Source organism: Vidua chalybeata, chromosome 1 (assembly GCF_026979565.1).
Source record: "Vidua chalybeata isolate OUT-0048 chromosome 1, bVidCha1 merged haplotype, whole genome shotgun sequence".
NCBI classification, from domain to species: domain Eukaryota; kingdom Metazoa; phylum Chordata; class Aves; order Passeriformes; family Viduidae; genus Vidua; species Vidua chalybeata.
The window spans coordinates 152,505,350-152,528,579 of record NC_071530.1 but is presented as its reverse complement, the minus strand read 5'-3'; the positions used below and the strand labels follow the sequence as shown (position 1 = coordinate 152,528,579).

General features: G+C 42.5%; 1 protein-coding gene across 1 annotated transcript in view; it reads left to right on the top strand.

The window, feature by feature from the left end:
• The window catches only part of MROH1 (maestro heat like repeat family member 1), a 120,628-nt gene that overhangs the window by 44,165 nt on the left and 53,233 nt on the right, over positions 1-23,230 (top strand). Inside the window, exons 12-15 of the mRNA XM_053945932.1 lie at positions 1,452-1,531; positions 5,920-6,040; positions 15,161-15,256; positions 21,773-21,877. Of these exons, the coding sequence (XP_053801907.1) occupies positions 1,452-1,531; positions 5,920-6,040; positions 15,161-15,256; positions 21,773-21,877 (402 nt within the window). The remainder of the gene's footprint in view (positions 1-1,451; positions 1,532-5,919; positions 6,041-15,160; positions 15,257-21,772; positions 21,878-23,230) is intronic.

Below are 23,230 nucleotides of genomic sequence, written 5' to 3'. Positions count from 1 at the left end.
GGATGGGATAATGGGATACTGGGATGGACGGGGAGGGACTGGGAATGGAGTGGGATGGGATAATGGGAGACTGGGATGGAATTGGGATGAGATAATGGGATGGACTGGGATGGGATAATGGGATACTGGGATGGAGTGGGAGGGACTGGGAATGGACTGGGATGGGATAATGGGAGACTGGGATGGAGCGGGAGGGACTGGGAATGGACCAGGAATGGACTGGGATGGACTGGGATGGGATAATGGGAGACTGGGATGGACTGGGATGGACTGGGATGGGGCAGTGGGATACTGGGATGGAATTGGGATGAGATAATGGGATGGCCTGGGATAGGATAATGGGATACTGGGATGGACTGGGAGGGACTGGGAATGGACTGGGATGGGATAATGGGAGGGACTGGGATGGGATAATGGGATACTGGGATGGAGCGGGAGGGACTGGGAGAGTTTGGGATGGGTTACTGGGATAGACTGGGATGGGATAATGGGATACTGGGATGGAATTGGGATGAGATAATGGGATGGACTGGGATGGGATAATGGGATACTGGGATGGACTGGGAGGGACTGGGAATGGACTGGGATGGGATAATGGGATACTGGGAGGGACTGGGATGGAGTGGGATGAGGCAATGGGATACTGGGATAGACTGGGATGGGATACTGGGATACTGGGATGGACTGGGAGGGACTGGGAGAGTTTGGGATGGGATAATGGGATACTGGGATGGGATAATGGGGTGGACTGGAAGGGACTGGGATGGACTGGGAGGGGATAATGGGATACTGGGAATGGACTGGGATGGACTGGGATGGGGTAATGGGATACTGGGATGGGATACTGGGATACTGGGATGGACTGGGAATGGACTGGGAATGGACTGGGATGGGATACTGGGATACTGGGATGGGATACTGGGATACTGGGATGGGATACTGGGATACTGGGATGGGATACTGGGATACTGGGAATGGACTGGGATGGACTGGGATGGGATAATGGGATACTGGGAGGGGATAATGGGATACTGGGATGGACTGGGAATGGACTGGGATGAGGCAATGGGATACTGGGATGGGATACTGGGATACTGGGATGGACTGGGAATGGACTGGGAATGGACTGGGATGGGATACTGGGATACTGGGAATGGACTGGGATGGAGTGGGATGGGATAATGGGATACTGGGATGGGGTAATGGGATACTGGGATGGGATACTGGGATGGACTGGGAATGGACTGGGAATGGACTGGGATGAGGCAATGGGATACTGGGAGGGGATAATGGGATACTGGGATGAGGCAATGGGATACTGGGATGGGATACTGGGATACTGGGAGGGACTGGGACGAGCTAACGGATCCCTCGGGATCCCTCGGGGGAACATTCCAGAGGGGCTATTCCGGAACATTCCGTCCCCATTCCCGCCTTTTTCCTTTTCCCAGGAATTCCTGAGGGCGGAGCCTCCGGACGCGCTGCGGACGCGGCTGCGGCAGCGAGCGCTGAGCACCTGCGCGCACCTGGTGTATCCTTGGGAATGCCGGGAATTCCGGGAACGCCGGAGCCCCCCCGGAGCTGCTTTCCGGAATTCCGGGATTTGGCGTTGGATCCTTGGGAATGCCGGGAATGCCGGAGCCCCCCCGGAGCTGCTTCCGGGAATTCTGGGATTGGGATTTGGGATTTGGGGTTGGATCCTTGGGAATGCCGGGAATGCCGGAGCCCCCCCGGAGCTGCTTCCGGGAATTCTGGGATTTGGGGTTGGATCCTTGGGAATGCCGGGAATGCCGGAGCCGCCCCTGGGAATTCCAGGATTTGGGGTTGGATCCTTGGGAATTCCGGGAATTCCGGGAACGCCGGAGCCCCCCTGGAGCCGCTCCTGGGAATTCTGGGATTTGAGGTTGGATCTTTGGGAATGCCGGGAATGCCGGGAATGCTGGGAATGCCGGGAATGCCGGAGCCCCCCCCGGAGCTGCTTCCCGGAATTCCGGGATTTGGGGTTGGATCCTTGGGAATTCCGGGAATGCCGGAGCCCCCCCGGAGCTGCTTCCCGGAATTCCGGGATTTGGCGTTGGATCCTTGGGAATGCCGGGAATGCCGGAGCCCCCCCGGAGCTGCTTCCGGGAATTCTGGGATTGGGATTTGGGATTTGGGGTTGGATCCTTGGGAATGCCGGGAATGCCGGAGCCCCCCCGGAGCTGCTTCCGGGAATTCTGGGATTTGGGGTTGGATCCTTGGGAATGCCGGGAATGCCGGAGCCGCCCCTGGGAATTCCAGGATTTGGGGTTGGATCCTTGGGAATTCCGGGAATTCCGGGAACGCCGGAGCCCCCCTGGAGCCGCTCCTGGGAATTCTGGGATTTGAGGTTGGATCTTTGGGAATGCCGGGAATGCCGGGAATGCTGGGAATGCCGGGAATGCCGGAGCCCCCCCCGGAGCTGCTTCCCGGAATTCCGGGATTTGGGGTTGGATCCTTGGGAATTCCGGGAATGCCGGAGCCCCCCCGGAGCTGCTTCCCGGAATTCCGGGATTTGGCGTTGGATCCTTGGGAATGCCGGGAATGCCGGAGCCGCCCTTGGGAATTCCAGGATTTGGGGTTGGATCCTTGGGATTCTGGGAATTCCGGGAACGCCGGAGCCCCCCCGGAGCTGCTTCCCGGAATTCCAGGATTTGGCGTTGGATCCTTGGGAATGCCGGGAATGCCGGAGCCGCCCCTGGGAATTCCAGGATTTGGGGTTGGATCCTTGGGATTCTGGGAATTCCGGGAACGCCGGAGCCCCCCCGGAGCTGCTTCCCGGAATTCCAGGATTTGGCGTTGGATCCTTGGGAATGCCGGGAATGCCGGAGCCGCCCCTGGGAATTCCAGGATTTGGGGTTGGATCCTTGGGAATTCCGGGAATTCCGGGAACGCCGGAGCCCCCCCGGAGCTGCTTCCGGGAATTCTGGGATTGGGATTTGGGATTTGGGGTTGGATCCTTGGGAATGCCGGGAATGCCGGAGCCGCCCTTGGGAATTCCAGGATTTGGGGTTGGATCCTTGGGAATTCCGGGAACGCCGGAGCCCCCCCGGAGCTGCTTTCCAGAATTCCGGGATTTGGCATTGGATCCTTGGGAATGCCGGGAATGCCGGAGCCGCCCTTGGGAATTCCGGGATTTGGGGTTGGATCCTTGGGAATTGCCAAAATCCCGGGAATTCTGGGAATTCTGGGATTGGGATTTGGGGTTGGATCCTTGAGTATTCTGGGAATTCCGGGAACGCCGGAGCCCCCCCGAACCACTCCTGGGGATTCTGGGATTTGGGATTTGGGGTTGGATCCTTGGGAATGCCGGGAATGCCGGGAATGCCGGAGCCCCCCCGGAGCTGCTTCCGGGAATTCTGGGATTGGGATTTGGGATTTGGGGTTGGATCCTTGGGAATGCCGGGAATGCCGGGAATGCTGGAGTCCCCCAGAGCTGCTCCTGGGAATTCTGGGGTTGGGATTTGAGGTTGGATCCTTGGGAATTGCCAAAAATCCTGGGAATTCCGGGAATTCCGGGAATGTTGGATCCTCCGGAGCCGCCCCTGGGAATTCTGGGATTTGGGATTTGGGATTTGGGGTTGGATCCTTGGGAATTGCCAAAATCTTGGGAATTCTGGGAATTCTGGGATTTGGGATTTGGGGTTGGATCCTTGGGAATTCTGGGAATTCCGGGAATTCTGGGAATTGGGGTTGGATCCCTGGGAATTGCCAAAATCCTGAGAATTCCGGGAATGCCGGAGCCGCTCCTGGGAATTTTGGGATCGGGATTTGAGGTTGGATCCTGGGGAATTCTGGGAATTCTGGGATTCGGGGATTTGGGATTTGGGATTTGGGGTTGGATCCTTGGGATTTGCCAAAATCCTGGGAATTCTGAGAGTTCAATAATTCCCAATTAATTTCCCATTAATTCTCAATAATCCCCAATAATCCCCAGTTAATTCCCATTAATTCCCAATAATTCCCAATAATTCCCATTAATTCCCATTAATTCCCATTAATTCCCAATAATTCCCAATAATTCCCAATAATTCCCCAATAATTCCCAATAATTCCCATTAATTCCCCTATAATCCCCAATAGTCCCCATTAATTCCCAATTAATTTCCAATAATTCCCAATAATTCCCATTATTTCCCAATATTTCCCTATTAATTCCCATTAATCCCCAATAATTCCCAATAATTCCCAATAATTCCCCAATAATTCCCATTAATTCTCAATAATTCCCAATTAATCCCCATTAATCCCTAATAATCCTGAATAATTCCCATTAATTCCCCAATAATCCTCAATAATCTCCAATAATTCCCATTAACTCCTAATTAATCCCCATTCAAACCCAATAATTCCCAATAATCCAAATAATTCCCAATAATTCCCATTATTTTCCAATAATTCCCATTTAATTCCCAATTAATTCCCATTAATTCCCAGTAATCCTCAATAATTCCCCCTTCTTTCCCAATAATTCAGCAATAATTCCAAATAATTAACATTTATCCCCAATAATTCCCGGTTAATTCCCAATAATCCTCAATAATCCCCAATAATTCCCAATTAATTCCCAATAATCCCCAATAATTCTCAATAATTCCCAATAATTTCCAGTAATTCCCAATTAACTCCCAACTAATTCCCAATAATTTCCAGTAATCCTCAATAATCCTCAATAATTCCCATTATTTCCCAATAATTCCCATTATTTCCCATTATTTCCCAATAATTCCCCAATAATCCCCATTAATCTCCAATAATTCCCATTAATTCCCAATAATCCTCAATAATTCCCAATTAATTCCCATTAATCTCCCAATAATTCCCATTAATTCCCAATAATTCCCAATAATTTCCAGTAATGCCCCATCAAATCCCAATTAATTCCCAATAATTTCCAATAATCCTCAATAATTCCTCATTATTTCCCAATAATCTTCCAATAATTCCCATTATTTCCCATTAATCTCCCAATAATTCCCAATAATTCCCAATAACTCCCAATAATTCCCATTAATTCCCAATATTTCCCCAATAATCCCCATTAATCTCCAATAATTCCCACTAATTCCCAATAATCCCCATTATTTCCCATCAATCTCCCAATAATTCCCAATAACTCCCAATAATTCCCATTATTTCCCAATAATTCCCAATAATTCTCATTAATTCCCAATATTTCCCCAATAATCCCCATTAATCTCCAATAATTCCCATTAATCTCCAATAATTCCCATTAATTCCCAATAATTCTCATTAATTCCCAATAACTCCCAATAGTTCCCTTTAATTCCCAATAATTCCTATTATTTCCCATTAATCTCCCAATAATTCCCATTAATTCCCAATAATTCCCATTAATTCCCAATACTTCCCATTATTTCCCAATAACTCCCAATAATTCCCATTAATTCCCAATAACTCCCAATAATTCCCTTTAATTCCCAATAATTCCTATTATTTCCCATTAATCTCCCAATAATTCCCATTCATTCCCAATAATTCCAAATAATTCCCATTAATTCCCAGTAATTCCCCATTATTTTCCATTAATCTCCCAATAATTCCCATTAATTCCCAATAATCCCCATTATTTCCCATCAATCTCCCAATAATTCCCATTAATTCCCAATAATTCCCATTATTTCCCATTAATTCCCAATAATTTCCCATTATTTCCCAATAACTCCCAATAATTCCCATTAATCTCCAATAATTCCCATTAATTCCCAATAATTCCCCATTATTTCCCAATAACTCCCAATAATTCCCATTAATTCCCGATAATTCACCAATAATTCCCCATTAATTCCCAATAACTCCCAATAATTCCCATTAATTCCCAGCCCACCCTCCCGCTGGGCACTGCCATTCCCGGATTTTTCCTTATCCCGGGATTTTCAGCGCCCTGGAGCCGCCGCTGAGCGACGCCGAGCGCTCCGAGCTGCTGGACACGGCCCTGGGCTCCGTCCTGGGGCTGCCCCCGCCCCAATCCGGGAAAAACCGGGAAGAGCCCGGAGCCCAGGTGGGAATCGTGCGGGATTTGGGGGGAAAAATTCCCGGGAATTCCGGGAAATTTTGGTTAAAAATGGGGAATTCCAGGAAAAAAGAGTGGATTCCCATCACGATCATTTCCGTGGGGTGGTCCCGATATTCCGGGTTCTTCCCGGAATCTTTGTTGGGATGGGGCAGCTTTGGATTTTCTGGGAATTCCATGAGAATTTGGGGGAAAAAATGGGAATTCCGGGAAAAAACCACCTCAATTCCCATGGGGTGATCCCGATATTCCAGGTTCTTCCCAGAATCTTCGCTGGGATGGGAAAGCTCTGGATTTTCTGGGAATTCCATGGGAATTTTGGGGAAAAAAATGGGGAATTCCAGGAAAAAAGAGCGGATTCCCATCCCGATTATTCCCTTTGGATGATCCCGATATTCCGGGTCCTTCCTGGGATGGGGCAGCCCTGGAATTTCTGGGAATTCCATGGGAATTTTGGGGAAAAAATGGGAATTCCAGGAAAAAAAGCACCTCAATTCCCATCCCAATTATTCCCGTGGGATGATCCCGATATTCCAGGGACTTCCTGGGATGGAGCAGCTCTGGAATTTCTGGGAATTCGCTCCCAGGTGGGAATTCCGTGGGATTTTTGGGGGAAAAAATGGGAATTCCAGGGAAAAAAACCACCTCAGTTCCCGTGGGATGATCCCAATATTCCAGGGTCTTTGTGGGGGTGGGGTAGCTCTGGATTTTCTGGGAATTCCATGGGAATTTTTGGGGAAAAAAAGGGGAATTCCAGGAAAAAACCACCTCAATTCCCATGGGATGATCCCGATATTCCGGGTTCTTCCCAGAATCTTCGCTGGGATGGGAAAGCTCTGGAATTTCTGGGAAGTCCGTGAGAATTTGGGGGAAAAAAATGGGGAATTCCAGGAAAAAAGAGTGAATTCCCATCCTGATTATTCCCGTGGGATGATCCCGATATTCCGGGTTCTTCCTGGGGTGGGGCAGCTCTGGAATTTCTGGGAATTCGGTCCCAGGTGGGAATTCCGTGGGATTTTTGGGAAAAAAAATGGGAATTCCGGGGAAAAAAAAACACCTCAGTTCCCGTGGGGTGATCCCGATATTCCAGGGTTTTTGTTGGGTTGGGGCAGCTCTTGAATTTCTGGGAATTCTGTGGGATTTTTGGGAAAAAAATTGGGAATTCCGGGGAAAAAACCACCTCAGTTCCCATGGGATGATCCCGATATTCCGGGTTCTTCCCAGAATCTTCGCTGGGATGGGAAAGCTCTGGAATTTCTGGGAAGTCCGTGAGAATTTGGGGGAAAAAAATGGGGAATTCCAGGAAAAAAGAGTGAATTCCCATCCTGATTATTCCCGTGGGATGATCCCGATATTCCGGGTTCTTCCTGGGGTGGGGCAGCTCTGGAATTTCTGGGAATTCGGTCCCAGGTGGGAATTCCGTGGGATTTTTGGGAAAAAAAATGGGAATTCCGGGGAAAAAAAAACACCTCAGTTCCCGTGGGGTGATCCCGATATTCCAGGGTTTTTGTTGGGTTGGGGCAGCTCTGGAATTTCTGGGAATTCTGTGGGAATTTTGGAGAAAAAATGGGGAATTCCAAGAAAAAAGAGTCGATTCCCATCCTGAATATTCCAGTGGATGATTACAATAACCTGGGAAAAAATGGGGAATTCCAGGAAAAAAAGAGAGGATTCCCATCCCGATTATTCCCATGGGATGATCCCAATATTCCGGGCTCTTCCTGGGGTGGGGCATCCCTGGAATTTCTGGGAATTTTGGAGAAAAAAATGGGAATTCCAGGAAAAAACCACCTCAATTCCCATCCTGATTATTCCCATAGGATGATCCCGATATTCCGGGTCCTTGCTGGGATGGGGCATCCCTGGATTTTCTGGGAATTCCATGGGAATTTTGGAGAAAAAAAAGGGAATTCTGGGAAAAAAAAAAAACCTCAATTCCCATCCCAATTATTCCCATGGAATGATCCCGATATTCCGGCTCCTTCCTGGGATGGAGCAGCTCTGGAATTTCTGGGAATTCCAGCCCCAGATCCTGTGGGAAAAGTGGGAATTCCCCATTTCCATCCCATTATTCCCATCAATCCCATGGTTCCCTTTTCCTTTCCCATTTCCTTCCCTGTTATTCCCATTCCCAATTTCCCAGTTCCATTCCTCTCTTAATTCCCATTTTCCCAATTTTTCCCATTTTCCCCCTTTCCATTAATTTCCCATTCCCATTATTCCCATTATTCTTTTCAGTCCCACTACCAATTTTCCATTTCCATTCCCATTATTCCCATTTTTCCCATTCCCAATTTCCCTTTATTCCCTTAATTCCCATTTTCCCAATTTTTCCCATTTTTCCCCTTTCCAATTTCCCATTCCCATTATTCCCATTATTCTTCTTAGTTCCACTCCCAACTTTCCATTTCCATTCCCATTTTTCCCATTTTTCCCATTATTACAATTTTTCTCATTATTCCCAATTTTCCCATTATTCCCATTATTCCCAATTTCTTGTTATTCCCTTAATTCCCATTTTTCCAAATTTCCCCATTCCCCCCATTTTTTCCCATTCCCTTTTTCCAATTTTCCCATTTTCCCCATTTCCCATTTCCCCATTAATCCCATTCCCAATTTCCCGTTATTATCTTAATTCCCATTTTTCCAAATTTTCCCATTTTTCCAAATTTTCCCATTCCCCTTTTCCCATTTTTCCCATTTTCCCATTTTCCCATTTTTCCCATTCCCAATTTTCCATTCCCATTTCAATTTTTCCCATTTTCCCATTTTTCCCATTTTCCCATTTCCCCATTATTCCCACTTTTCCCACTTTTCCCATTTTTTCTCATTTCCCATTCCCATTCTTCCCATTTCCCCATTATTCCCATTCCAAATTTCCCCTTATTCTCTTAATTCCCATTTTCCCAAATTTTCCCATTTTCCCCATTCCCAAATTTCCATTCCAATTCCCATTATTTTTTTCCATTTCCCATTCCCTTTCCCATTCCCATTTTCCCGCTTTTCCCATTATTCCCTTAATTCCCATTTCCCCGTTTTTCCAATTCCCATTTTCCATTCCCATTCCCATTATTTTTCCAATTCTTCCAATTTTTCTGACTTTTCCCATTTTTCCCATTTCCCATTTCCCATTCCCGTTCTTCCCATTTCCCCCATTATTCCCATTCCCAATTTCCTGTTATTCCCTTAATTCCCATTTTTCTAAATATTCCCATTATTCCCATTCCCAATTTCCCCTTATTCTCTTAATTCCCATTTTTCCAAATTTTCCCATTTCCCCCATTTTCCCCATTTCCCCATTTTTTCCCCACTTTTCCATTTTTCCCATTTTTCCCATTTTCCCCATTTCCAATTTCCCCATTTCCAATTTCCCCATTTTCCCATTTCCCCATTAATTCCCATTCCCAATTTCCCGTTATTATCGTAATTCCCATTTTTCCAAATTTTTCCAAATTTTCCCATTCCCCTTTTCCCATTTTCCCATTTTTCCCATTTCCCATTATTCCCATTATTCCCATTCCAAATTTCCCATTATTCCCATTATTCCCATTTTTCCCATTCCCTTTTTCCCATTCTTCCCTTTTTCCCACAATTCCCATTTTCCCCATTTTTCCCATTTTTACCACTTTCCCCATTTTCCCATTCCCAATATTCCATTCCCATTCCCATTTTTTTCCCATTCCCCAATTTTTTCCAAGCCCAAATATTTGGCCCAAAACCTGGGAAAAATCCCAAATTCCCATTTTTTCTGGGATAACGATGCTCTTGCACGGGTTAGGAATTCCAGGGATTTTTCCAAGCCCAAAATTCCGGGATTTTCTCCTCTCCCAAACAATTCCAGGATTTTTCAGGGGTTCTTTCAAAGGAATTCAACCCAGAAATTGGGAAAAATCCCCAAAAATTCGTCCCAAAAATTGGGAAAACTCCCCAAATTCCCATTTTTTCCGGGATAACGACGCCCCTGGACGGGTTTGGGAATTCCGGGAATTTTCCGAGCGCAGAATTCCGGGATTTTCTCCTTTCCGAAAAAATTCCAGGATTTTTCAGGGGCTCTTTCACAGGAATTCGACCCAAAAATCAGGAAAAATCCCCAAATTTCCATTTTTTCCAGGATAACGACGCCCTGGGAGGGGTTTGGGAATTCCAGGGATTTTTCCGAGCCAAAATTCCAGGATTTTCTCTTTCCCAAACAATTCCAGGATTTTTCAGGGGCTCTTTGAAGGGAATCCAACCCAAAAATTGGAAAAATCCCAAAAATTCGTCCCAAAAATTGGGAAAAATCCCATAAATTCATCCCAAAACTCGGGAAAAATCCCCCAAAAATTGGCCCAAAAATTGGGAAAACTCCCCAAATTCCCATTTTTTCCGGGCTAACGACGCCCTGGGAGGGGTTTGGGAATTCCGGGAATTTTTCCGAGCGCAGAATTCCGGGATTTTCTCCTTTCCCAAACAATTCCAGGAATTTTCAGGGGCTCTTTCACAGGAATTTGACCCAAAAATTGGGAAAAATCCCAAAATTTGTCCCAAAAATTTGGGAAAAATCCCCAAAATTCATCCCTAAAATCAGGAAAAATCCCAAAAATTCGTCCCAAAAATTGGGAAAAATCCCAAAAATTCGTCCCAAAAATTGGGAAAAATCCCAAAAATTGGCCCAAAAATTGGGAAAACTCCCCAATTTCCCATTTTTTCCGGGATAACGACGCCCCTGGACGGGTTTGGGAATTCCGGGAATTTTCCGAGCGCAGAATTCCGGGATTTTCTCCTTTCCCAAACAATTCCAGGATTTTTCAGGGGCTCTTTCAAAGAAATTCGACCCAAAAATCAGGAAAAATCCCCAAATTTCCATTTTTTCCAGGATAACGACGCCCTGGGAGGGGTTTGGGAATTCCAGGGATTTTTCCGAGCCAAAATTCCAGGATTTTCTCTTTCCCAAACAATTCCAGGATTTTTCAGGGGCTCTTGGAATGGAATTCAACCCAAAAATTGGAAAAATCCCAAAAATTCGTCCCAAAAATTGGGAAAAATCCCCCAAAATTGGCCCAAAAATTGGGAAAACTCCCCAAATTCCCATTTTTTCCGGGCTAACGACGCCCTGGGAGGGGTTTGGGAATTCCGGGAATTTTCCGAGCGCAGAATTCCGGGATTTTCTCCTTTCCGAAAAAATTCCAGGATTTTTTCAGGGGCTCTTTCACAGGAATTTGACCCAAAAATTGGGAAAAATCCCAAAATTTCTCCCAAAAATTTGGGAAAAATCCCCAAAATTCGTCCCTAAAATCAGGAAAAATCCCAAAAATTCGTCCCAAAAATTGGGAAAAATCCCCAAAATTCATCCCAAAAATTGGGAAAAATCCCCAAAATTCGGCCCAAAAATTTGGGAAAAATCCCCAAAATTCCTCCCAAAAATCGGGAAAAATCCCCAAAATTCGTCCCTAAAATTGGGAAGAATCCCCAAACTTCGTCCCAAAAATTGGGAAAAATCCCAAAAATTCGTCCCAAAAATCAGGAAAAATCCCAAAAATTGGCCCAAAAATTGGGAAAAATCCCCAAATTCCCATTTTTTTTCCGGGATAACGACGCCCTTGGACGGGTTTGGGAATTCCGGGAATTTTTCCGAGCGCAGAATTCCGGGATTTTCTCCTTTCCCAAACAATTCCAGGAATTTTCAGGGGTTCTTTCAAAGGAATTTGACCCAAAAATTGGGAAAAATCCCAAAATTCGTCCCAAAAATTGGGATAAATCCCAAAAATTCGTCCCAAAAATTGGGAAAAATCCCAAAAATTCGGCCCAAAAATTGGGAAAAATCCCAAAATTTGTCCCAAAAATTGGGAAAAATCCCCAAAATTCATCCCTAAAATTGGGAAAAATCCCAAAAATTCGTCCCAAAAATTGGGAAAAATCCCAAAAATTGGCCCAAAAATTGGGAAAAATCCCCAAAATTCGTCCCTAAAATTGGGAAAAGTCCCAAAAATTCCTCCCAAAAATTGGGAAAAATCCCCAAAATTCGTCCCAAAAATTGGGAAAAAATCCCAAAAAATTCGTCCCAAAAATTGGGAAAAATCCCAAAATTCGTCCCAAAAATTGGGAAAAATCCCCAAAATTCCTCCCAAAAATCGGGAAAATCCCAAAAATTCGTCCCAAAAATTGGGAAAAATCCCAAAAATTCGTCCCAAAAATTGGGAAAAATCCCAAAAATTCCTCCCAAAAATTGGGATAAATCCCAAAAATTCCCATTTTTTCCGGGCTAACGACGCCCCGGGACGGGTTTGGGAATTCCGGGAATTTTCCGAGCGCAGAATTCCGGGATTTTCTCCTTTCCGAAAAAATTCCAGGATTTTTTCAGGGGCTCTTTCACAGGAATTTGACCCAAAAATTGGGAAAAATCCCAAAATTTCTCCCAAAAATTTGGGAAAAATCCCCAAAATTCGTCCCTAAAATCAGGAAAAATCCCAAAAATTCGTCCCAAAAATTGGGAAAAATCCCCAAAATTCATCCCAAAAATTGGGAAAAATCCCAAAAATTCGGCACAAAAATTTGGGAAAAATCCCCAAAATTCCTCCCAAAAATCGGGAAAAATCCCCAAAATTCGTCCCTAAAATTGGGAAGAATCCCCAAACTTCGTCCCAAAAATTGGGAAAAATCCCAAAAATTCGTCCCAAAAATCAGGAAAAATCCCAAAAATTGGCCCAAAAATTGGGAAAAATCCCCAAATTCCCATTTTTTTTCCGGGATAACGACGCCCTTGGACGGGTTTGGGAATTCCGGGAATTTTTCCGAGCGCAGAATTCCGGGATTTTCTCCTTTCCCAAACAATTCCAGGAATTTTCAGGGGTTCTTTCAAAGGAATTTGACCCAAAAATTGGGAAAAATCCCAAAATTCGTCCCAAAAATTGGGATAAATCCCAAAAATTCGTCCCAAAAATTGGGAAAAATCCCAAAAATTCGGCCCAAAAATTGGGAAAAATCCCAAAATTTGTCCCAAAAATTGGGAAAAATCCCCAAAATTCATCCCTAAAATTGGGAAAAATCCCAAAAATTCGTCCCAAAAATTGGGAAAAATCCCAAAAATTGGCCCAAAAATTGGGAAAAATCCCCAAAATTCGTCCCTAAAATTGGGAAAAGTCCCAAAAATTCCTCCCAAAAATTGGGAAAAATCCCCAAAATTCGTCCCAAAAATTGGGAAAAAATCCCAAAAAATTCGTCCCAAAAATTGGGAAAAATCCCAAAATTCGTCCCAAAAATTGGGAAAAATCCCCAAAATTCCTCCCAAAAATCGGGAAAATCCCAAAAATTCGTCCCAAAAATTGGGAAAAATCCCAAAAATTCGTCCCAAAAATTGGGAAAAATCCCAAAAATTCCTCCCAAAAATTGGGATAAATCCCAAAAATTCCCATTTTTTCCGGGCTAACGACGCCCCGGGACGGGTTTGGGAATTCCGGGAATTTTCCGAGCGCAGAATTCCGGGATTTTCTCCTTTCCGAAAAAATTCCAGGATTTTTTCAGGGGCTCTTTCACAGGAATTTGACCCAAAAATTGGGAAAAATCCCAAAATTTCTCCCAAAAATTTGGGAAAAATCCCCAAAATTCGTCCCTAAAATCAGGAAAAATCCCAAAAATTCGTCCCAAAAATTGGGAAAAATCCCCAAAATTCATCCCAAAACTTGGGAAAAATCCCAAAAATTCGGCACAAAAATTTGGGAAAAATCCCCAAAATTCCTCCCAAAAATCGGGAAAAATCCCCAAAATTCGTCCCTAAAATTGGGAAGAATCCCAAAAATTCGTCCCAAAAATCAGGAAAAATCCCAAAAATTGGCCCAAAAATTGGGAAAAATCCCCAAATTCCCATTTCTTCCGGGATAACGACGCCCTTGGACGGGTTTGGGAATTCCGGGAATTTTCTGAGCACAGAATTCCGGGATTTTCTCCTTTCCCAAACAATTCCAGGAATTTTCAGGGGCTCTTTCACAGGAATTTGACCCCAAAACTGGGAAAAATTCCGAAATTCATCCCAAAAATTGGGAAAAATCCCAAAAATTCATCCCAAAAATTGGGAGAAATCTCAAAAATTTGGCCCAAAAATTGGGAAAACTCCCCAAAAATTGGCCCAAAAATTGGGAAAAATCCCAAAAATTCGTCCCAAAAATTGGGAAAAATCCCAAAAATTCGTCCCAAAAATTGGGAAAAATCCCAAATTCCCATTTTTTTCCGGGATAACGACGCCCCTGGACGGGTTTGGGAATTCCGGGAATTTTCCGAGCACAGAATTCTGGGATTTTCTCCTTTCCCAAACAATTCCAGGATTTTTCAGGGGCTCTTTCACAGGAATTTGACCCCAAAACTGGGAAAAATTCAGAAATTCATCCCAAAAATTGGGAAAAATCCCAAAATTTGTCCCAAAAATTTGGGAAAAATCCCAAAAATTCCTCCCAAAAATCGGGAAAAATCCCAAAATTTGTCCCAAAAATTTGGGAAAAATCCCAAAAATTCCTCCCAAAAATCGGGAAAAATCCCAAAAATTGGCCCAAAAATTGGGAAAAGTCCCCAAAATTTGTCCCAAAAATTGGGAAAAATCCCAAAAATTGGCCCAAAAATTGGGATAAATCCCCAAAATTCGTCCCTAAAATTGGGAAAAATCCCAAAAATTCGTCCCAAAAATCGGGAAAAATCCCAAAAATTCGTCCCAAAAATTGGGATAAATCCCCAAAATTCCTCCCAAAAATTGGGAAAAATCCCCAAAATTCGTCCCTAAAATCGGGAAAAATCCCCAAAATTCGTCCCAAAAATTGGGATAAATCCCAAAAATTGGCCCAAAAATTGGGATAAATCCCCAAAATTCGTCCCTAAAATTGGGAAAAATCCCAAAAATTCGTCCCAAAAATCGGGAAAAATCCCAAAAATTGGCCCAAAAATTGGGAAAAATCCCCAAAATTCGTCCCTAAAATCGGGAAAAATCCCCAAAATTCGTCCCAAAAATTGGGATAAATCCCCAAAATTCGTCCCAAAAATTGGGAAAAATCCCCAAAATTCCCATTTTTTCCGGGCTAACGACGCCCTGGACGGGTTTGGGAATTCCGGGAATTTTCCGAGCGCAGAATTCCGGGATTTTTCCAGGAGCTGCTCGGGGCGGCGCTGGCGGCGCTCACGGAGCTGCTCCAGGGAATTCTCCGGAAGCGCCTCAGCCCCAACGGCCTCCGGGAAATCTTTGCCGTGAGTTTCCGGAAAATTCCGGGAATTGCCCGGAATTTCGGGAATGGTTTCAGATTTTTGGGGGAAATTTGGGGATGATTTGGGGAATTCGGGGATTTTTTTTTTTTTGGGGGTATTTTTGGGTGAATTTGGGGGATTATTTGGGGAAATATTTTGGTGAATTTTGGGAATTTTGGGGAATGATTTTGGGAATTTTGGGAATTTTGGGAATTATTTGGGGAATTATTTTGGGGAATTTTGGGAATTTTGGGTAATGATTTTGGGGAATTTTGGGAATGATTTGGGGAATTATTTGGGGAATGATTTTGGGGAATTTTGGGAATTTTGGGAATTATTTGGGGAATTATTTTGGGGAATTTTGGGAATTATTTGGGGAATGATTTTGGGAATTTTGGGAATGATTTGGGGAATTTTGGGAATAATTTGGGGAATTATTTGGGTAATTATTTTGGCAAATTTTGGGAATGTCAGGCATTATTTGGGGAATGATTTTGGGGAATTTTGGGAATTATTTTGGGAATGATTTGGGGAATGATTTTGGGGAATTTTGGGAATTTTGGGAATGATTTGGGGAATGATTTTGGGGAATTTTGGGAATGATTTGGGGAATTATTTTGGAGAATTTTGGGAATGATTTGGGGAATTTTGGGAATGATTTTGGGGAATTATTTGGGTAATTATTTTGGCAAATTTTGGAGAATTTTGGGCATTATTAGGGAATGATTTTGGGGAATTTTGGGAATGATTTGGGGAATTATTTGGGGAATGATTTTGGGGAATTTTGGGAATTACTTTGGGAATTATTTGGGGATTGATTTTGGGGAATTTTGGGAATTACTTTGGGAATTATTTGGGGATTGATTTTGGGGAATTTTGGAAATTTTGCTTTGAAATTTGTGGAATTTTGGGAATGATTTTGGGGAATTTTGGGAATTACTTTGGGAATTATTTGTGGAATGATTTTGGGGAATTTTGGGAATTTTGCTTTGAAATTTTGGGAATGATTTGGGGAATTTCAGGAATTATTTTGGGGAATTTTGGGAATTATTTGAGAATTATTTTGGGGAATTTTGTGAATTATTTGGGGAATTTGGGGAATTATTTGGGGAATGATTTTGGGGAATTTTGGGAATTTTGGGAATTATTTGAGGAATGATTTTGGGGAATTTTGTGAATTATTTGGGGAATTTTGGGAATTACTTTGGGAATTATTTTGGGAATTATTTTGGGAATGATTTGGGGAATTTTGGGAATTACTTTGGGAATGATTTGGGGAATGATTTTGGGGAATTATTTTGGGGAATTTTGGGAATTTGGGGAATGATTTGGGGAATTATTTTGGGGGATTCAGGGAATTTTGGGAATGATTTGGGGAATGTTTTTGGGGAATTTTGGGGATTATTTTTGGGAATTATTTTGGAGAATTTTGGGAATGATTTGGGGAATTTTGGGAATTATGGAAATTATTTTGGGAATTATTTGGGGGGATTTTGGGAATGATTTTGGGGAATTTTGGGAATTTTGCTTTGAAATTTTGGGAATGATTTGGGGAATTTCAGGAATTATTTTGGGGAATTTTGGGAATTTTGGGAATTATTTGAGAATTATTTTGGGGAATTTTGTGAATTATTTGGGGAATTTTGGGAATTACTTTGGGAATTATTTTGGGAATTATTTTGGGCAATTTTGGGAATGATTTGGGGAATTTGGGGAATTTCGGGCATTATTTGGGGAATGATTTTGGGGAATTTTGGGAATTACTTTGGGAATGATTTGGGGAATGATTTTGGGGAATTTTGGGGATTATTTTTGGGAATTATTTTGGAGAATTTGGGGAATTTCAGGAATTATTTGGGGAATTATTTTGGGTTTTTTTGAGAATTATTTTGGGAATGTTTTTGGGGATTATTGGGAATTATTTTGGGAATGATTTGGGGAATGATTTTGGGGAATGATTCTGGGGAATTTTGGGGATTATTTTTGGGAATTATTTTGGAGAATTTTGGGAATTTTGGGAATGATTTGGGGAATTATTTTGGGGAATTTTGGGAATGATTTGGGGAATTTTGGGAATTATGGAAATTATTTTGAGAATGATTTGGGGGGATTTTGGGAATCATTTGGGGAAATTTGGGAATTTTGCTTTGAAATTTTGGGGAATTATTTTGGGAATAATTTTGGGGAATTTTGAGAATTACTTTGGGAATTATTTGGGGAATGATTTTGGGGAATTTTGGGGATTATTTTGGGAATTATTTTGGGAATTATTTTGGGCAATTTTGGGAATGATTTGGGGAATTTTGGGAATGATTTGGGGAATTTTGGGAATTTTGCTTTGAAATTTGGGCAATTTTGGGAATGACTTTGAGGAATTTTGGGAATTACTTTGGGAATTATTTGGGGAATGATTTTGGGGAATTTGGGGAATGATTTTGGGGAATTTAGGGAATTTTGCTTTGAAATTTTGGGAATGATTTGGGGAATTTCAGGAATTATTTGGGGGAATTTTGGGAATTTTGGGAATTATTTGAGGATTTATTTTGGGGAATTTTGTGAATTATTTGGGGAATGTTGGGAATTTTTCTTTGAAATTTGGGGAATTTTGGGAATTATTTGGGGAATGATTTCGGGGAATTTTGGGAATTACTTTGGGAATGATTTGGGGAATGATTTTGGGGGATTCAGGGAATTTTGGGAATGATTTGGGGAATTCTGGGAATTGTCTTGGAAATTATTTTGGGAATTATTTTGGGGAAATTTTGGGAATGATTTGGGGAATTTGGGGGATTTTTTTTTTTAATTTTGGGTATTTTGGGGGGAATTTTGGGGAATGTTTTGGGAAATATTTTGGGGAATTTTGGGTTGTTTTTTTTTTTAATTTGGGGAATTATTTGGGGAATTTTGGGAATTATTTGGTGAATTATTTTGGGGAATTTGGGGAATGATTTGGGGAATTTTGGGAATGATTTGGGGGGATTTTGGGAATGATTTGGGGAAATTTGGGAATGATTTGGGGAAATTTGGGAATTTTGCTTTGAAATCTGTGGAATTTTGGGAATTTTTCTTTGAAATTTGGGGAATTTTGGGAATGAATTGGGGAATTATTTGTGGAATGATTTGGGGGAATTTGGGGAATTATTTTGGGAATGATTTGGGGAATGATTTTGGGGAATTATTTTGGGCAATTTTGGGAATTATTTGGGGAATTTTGGGAATTATATTTGGGAATTATTTTGGAGAATTTTGGGAATTTCAGGAATTATTTGGGGAATTATTTGGGGGTTTTTTGAGAATTATTTTGGGAACGTTTTTGGGGAATTTTGGGAATTACTTTGGGAATGATTTGGGGAATGATTTTGGGGAATTATTTTGGGGAATTTTGGGAATTATGGAAATTATTTTGAGAATGATTTGGGGGGATTTTGGGAATCATTTGGGGAAATTTGGGAATTTTGCTTTGAAATTTTGGCAATTTTGGGAATAATTTTGGGGAATTTTGAGAATTACTTTGGGAATTATTTGTGGAATGATTTTGGGGAATTTTGGGAATGATTTTGGGAATTATTTTGGGAATGATTTTGGGAATGATTTTGGGAATGATTTGGGGAAATTTTGGGAATGATTTGGGGAATTTTGGGAATTTTGCTTTGAAATTTGGGCAATTTGGGGAATGATTTTGGGGAATTTTGGGAATTACTTTGGGAATTATTTGGGGAATGATTTTGGGGAATTTTGGGAATGATTTTGGGGAATTTGCGGAATTTTGCTTTGAAATTTTGGGAATGATTTGGGGATTTATTTCAGGAATTATTTTGGGGAATTTTGGGAATTATTTGAGGATTTATTTTGGGGAATTTTGTGAATTATTTGGGGAATTTTGGGAATTACTTTGGGAATTATTTTGGGAATTATTTTGGGCAATTTTGGGAATGATTTGGGGAATTTGCGGAATTTCGGGCATTATTTGGGGAATGATTTTGGGGAATTTTGGGAATTACTTTGGGAATGATTTGGGGAATGATTTTGGGGAATTTTGGGAATTACTTTGGGAATGATTTGGGGAATGATTTTGGGAATGATTTGGGGTATTTTGGGAATTTTTCTTTGAAATTTGGGAATTTCGGGCATTATTTGGGGAATGATTTTGGGGAATTTTGGGAATGATTTGGGGAATGATTTGGGGATTGATTTTGGGGAAATTTTGGGAATGATTTGGGGAATTTTGGGAATTTTGGGAGTTATTTGGGGAATGATTTTGGGGAAATTTGGGAATTACTTTGGGAATGATTTGGGGAATGATTTTGGGGAATTTTGGGAATGATTTGGGGAATTTTGGGAATTGTTTGGGGAATTATTTTGGGAATAATTTCGAGAATTTTGGGAATTATTTGGGGAATTTTGAGAATTCCAGGCATTATTTGGGAAATTTTGGGAATTATTTGGGGATTTATTTTAGGAATTTTGGGGGGAATTCTGGGCTTTTTTTTTAAATTTTGGGAGTTTGGGGAATTCTTGTGGGAATTCTGGGGATTTTGGGGATTCTGGGAATGGGAAAATTCCATGGAATGGGAAATTTGGAATGGGAATTCCGGGAATTCTGGGAATATTGGGAATTCTGGGAATGGAAATTCTGGGAATTCTGGGAATATTGGGAATTCTGGGAGGGGGAATGAAGAAATTCCAAAGACTGGGATTGGAATTGGGAAATCTGGGAATTTGGGAATGGGGATGGAAAACTGGGAATGGAAATTCTGGGAATTCTGGGAATAATGGGAATGGAAGTGGGGGAATTCCAAGGAATGGGAGATTGGGAATGGGAATTTGGGGCATTTTGGGAGTTCTGGGAATTCTGGGGATGGGAAATTGGGAAGGGGGAAATTCCAAGGAACAGCTCTGGGGGCTCATCCCTGAGAAAAACGGGATCAACCCCACGGAACCACCCCCCCACCAAGGCTTTTCCCGCCAGAATTCCAGGATTTTCCCTGTAGAATTCCCAGATTTTTCCCGCCAGAATTCCAGAATTTTCCCTGCAGAATTCCAGATTTTTCCCTGTAAAATCCCAGGATTTTCTTGCCAGAATTCCAAGATTTTCCCTGTAGAATTCCCAGATTTTCCCACCAGAATTCCACGATTTTCCCTGTGGAATTCCAGAATTTTTCCTGTAAAATTCCAGGATTTCCCCCTCAAAATTCCAGGATTTTGCCTGTAGAATTCCCAGATTGTCCCTGTAGAATTCTGGGATTTTCCCACCAGAATTGCTGGATTTTCCTGCCAAAATTCCGGGAATATCCTTGTACAATCCCAGCATCTTCCTTGCAGAATTCCAGGATTTTCCCTGTCAATATTCCAGGACTTTCCTTGCAGAATTCCAAGATTTTCCCTGCAGAATTCCACGATTCTCCCTGTAGAATTCCAGCATTTTCTCTGTACAATTTCAGAATTTTCCCGCCAGAATTCCAGGATTTTCCCTGTAAAATTCCCAGATTTTCCCTGCAGAATTCCAGAATTTTCCCTGCAGAATTCCAGCATTTTCCCTGTAGAATCCCAAGATTTTCTTGCCAAAATTCCAGGATTTTCCCTGTACAATCAATCCCAGCATTTTTCCTGTAAAATTCCAGGATTTCCCCCTCAGAATTCCAGGTTTTCCCTACAGAATTCCAGAGTTTTCTTGCCAGATTTCCAGGTTTATCCCTGTAGAATTCTGGGATTTTCCCACCAGAATTCCAGGATTTTCCCTGCAAAGTTCCAAGATTTTCTTGCCAAAATCCCAGGATTTTCCCTGTAGAATTCCAGGATTTTCTTGCCAGAATTCCAGGATTATCCCTGTAGAATTCTGGGATTTTCCCACCAAAATTCCAGGTTTATCCCTGTTCAATCCCAGCATTTCCCCTGCAGAATTCCAGGATTTCCCCACCAGAATTCCAGGATTTTCCCTGCAAAGTTCCAAGATTTTCTTGCCAAAATCCCAGAATTTTCCCTTTAGAATTCCAAGATTTTCTTGCCAGAATTCTGGGATTATCCCTGTAGAATTGCTGGATTTTCCCACCAAAATTCCAGGATTTTCCCACCAAAATTCCAGGTTTATCCCTGTACAATCCCAGCATTTTCCTTGTAGAATTCCAGCACTTTCCCTGCGCAATCCCAGGATTTCCCCTGCAGAATTCCAGGATTTTCCCCTGTAGAATTCCCGGATTTTCCCTGCAGAATTCCAACATTTTCCCTGTAGAATTCCAGGATTTTCTTGCCCAAATCCCAGGATTCTCCCTGCAGAATTCCAGGATTTTCCCTGCAGAATTCCAGGATTTTCCCCTGTAGAATTCCCGGATTTTCCCTGCAGAATTCCAACATTTTCCCTGTAGAATTCCAAGATTTTCTTGCCCAAATCCCAGGATTCTCCCTGCAGAATTCCAGGATTTTCCCAGCAGAATTCCAGGATTTTCCCTGCAGAATTCCAGCATTTTCTCACCAGAATTCCAGGATTCCCTTGCAGAATTCCAGGATTTTCCCCCGTTCCAGCATTTAGGCCCCTGGATCCGTTCCCCGCGGGAGCCGGAGCGGGAGCGCGGCCTCGGGATCAGCAAATCCCTGCTGGAATTCTTCCTGCAGCAGCTCCACGTCCGCGTGAGTTCCCGGGAATTCCCGCCACTCCCAGCCCCTGGAGAAATGGATTCCCAAATTCCATTCCCGGTTTTCATTCCCAAATTCCATTCCCAAATTCCATTCCTGGTTTTCATTCCCATTTCCATTCCCAAATTCCATTCCCGGTTTTCATTCCCAAATTCCATTCCCAAATTCCATTCCTGGTTTTCATTCCCAAATTCCATTCCCAAATTCCATTCCTGGTTTTCATTCCCAAATTCCATTCCCAAATTCCATTCCTGGTTTTCATTCCCAAATTCCATTCCCAAATTCCATTCCTGGTTTTCATTCCCATTTCCATTCCCAAATTCCATTCCTGGTTTTCATTCCCAAATTCCATTCCCAAATTCCATTCCTGGTTTTCATTCCCAAATTCCATTCCCAAATTCCATTCCTGGTTTTCATTCCCAAATTCCATTCCCAAATTCCATTCCCGGTTTTCATTCCCAAATTCCATTCCCAAATTCCATTCCTGGTTTTCATTCCCACTTCCATTCCCAAATTCCATTCCCGGTTTTCATTCCCAAATTCCATTCCCAAATTCCATTCCTGGTTTTCATTCCCAAATTCCATTCCCAAATTCCATTCCTGGTTTTCATTCCCAAATTCCATTCCCAAATTCCATTCCTGGTTTTCATTCCCAAATTCCATTCCCAAATTCCATTCCTGGTTTTCATTCCCAAATTCCATTCCCAAATTCCATTCCTCGTTTTCATTCCCAAATTCCATTCCTGGTTTTCATTCCCAAATTCCATTCCCAAATTCCATTCCTGGTTTTCATTCCCAAATTCCATTCCCAAATTCCATTCCTCGTTTTCATTCCCAAATTCCATTCCTGGTTTTCATTCCCAAATCCCATTCCCAAATTCCATTCCCACTCTCCATTCCCAGATTCCATTCCCAAATTCCATTCCCTGTTTTTATTTCCAATTTCTATTCCCATTTCCATTCCCAAATTCCATTCCTGGTTTTCATTCCCAAATCCCATTCCCATTTCCATTCCCAGATTCCATTCCTGGATTCCATTCCCAGTTTTTATTTCCAATTTCTATTCCCATTTCCATTCCCAAATTCCATTCCTGGTTTTCATTCCCACTTCCATTCCTGGTTTTCATTCCCATTTCCATTCCCAAATTCCATTCCTGGTTTTCATTCCCAAATTCCATTCCCATTTCCATTCCCAGATTCCATTCCTGGATTCCATTCCCAGTTTTTATTTCCAGTTTCTATTCCCATTTCCATTCCCAATTCCATTCCCAGATTTCAATCCCAAATTCACTTCCCGATTTCCATTCCCATTTCCATTCCCTGTTTTCAGTCCCAGTTTCCATTCCT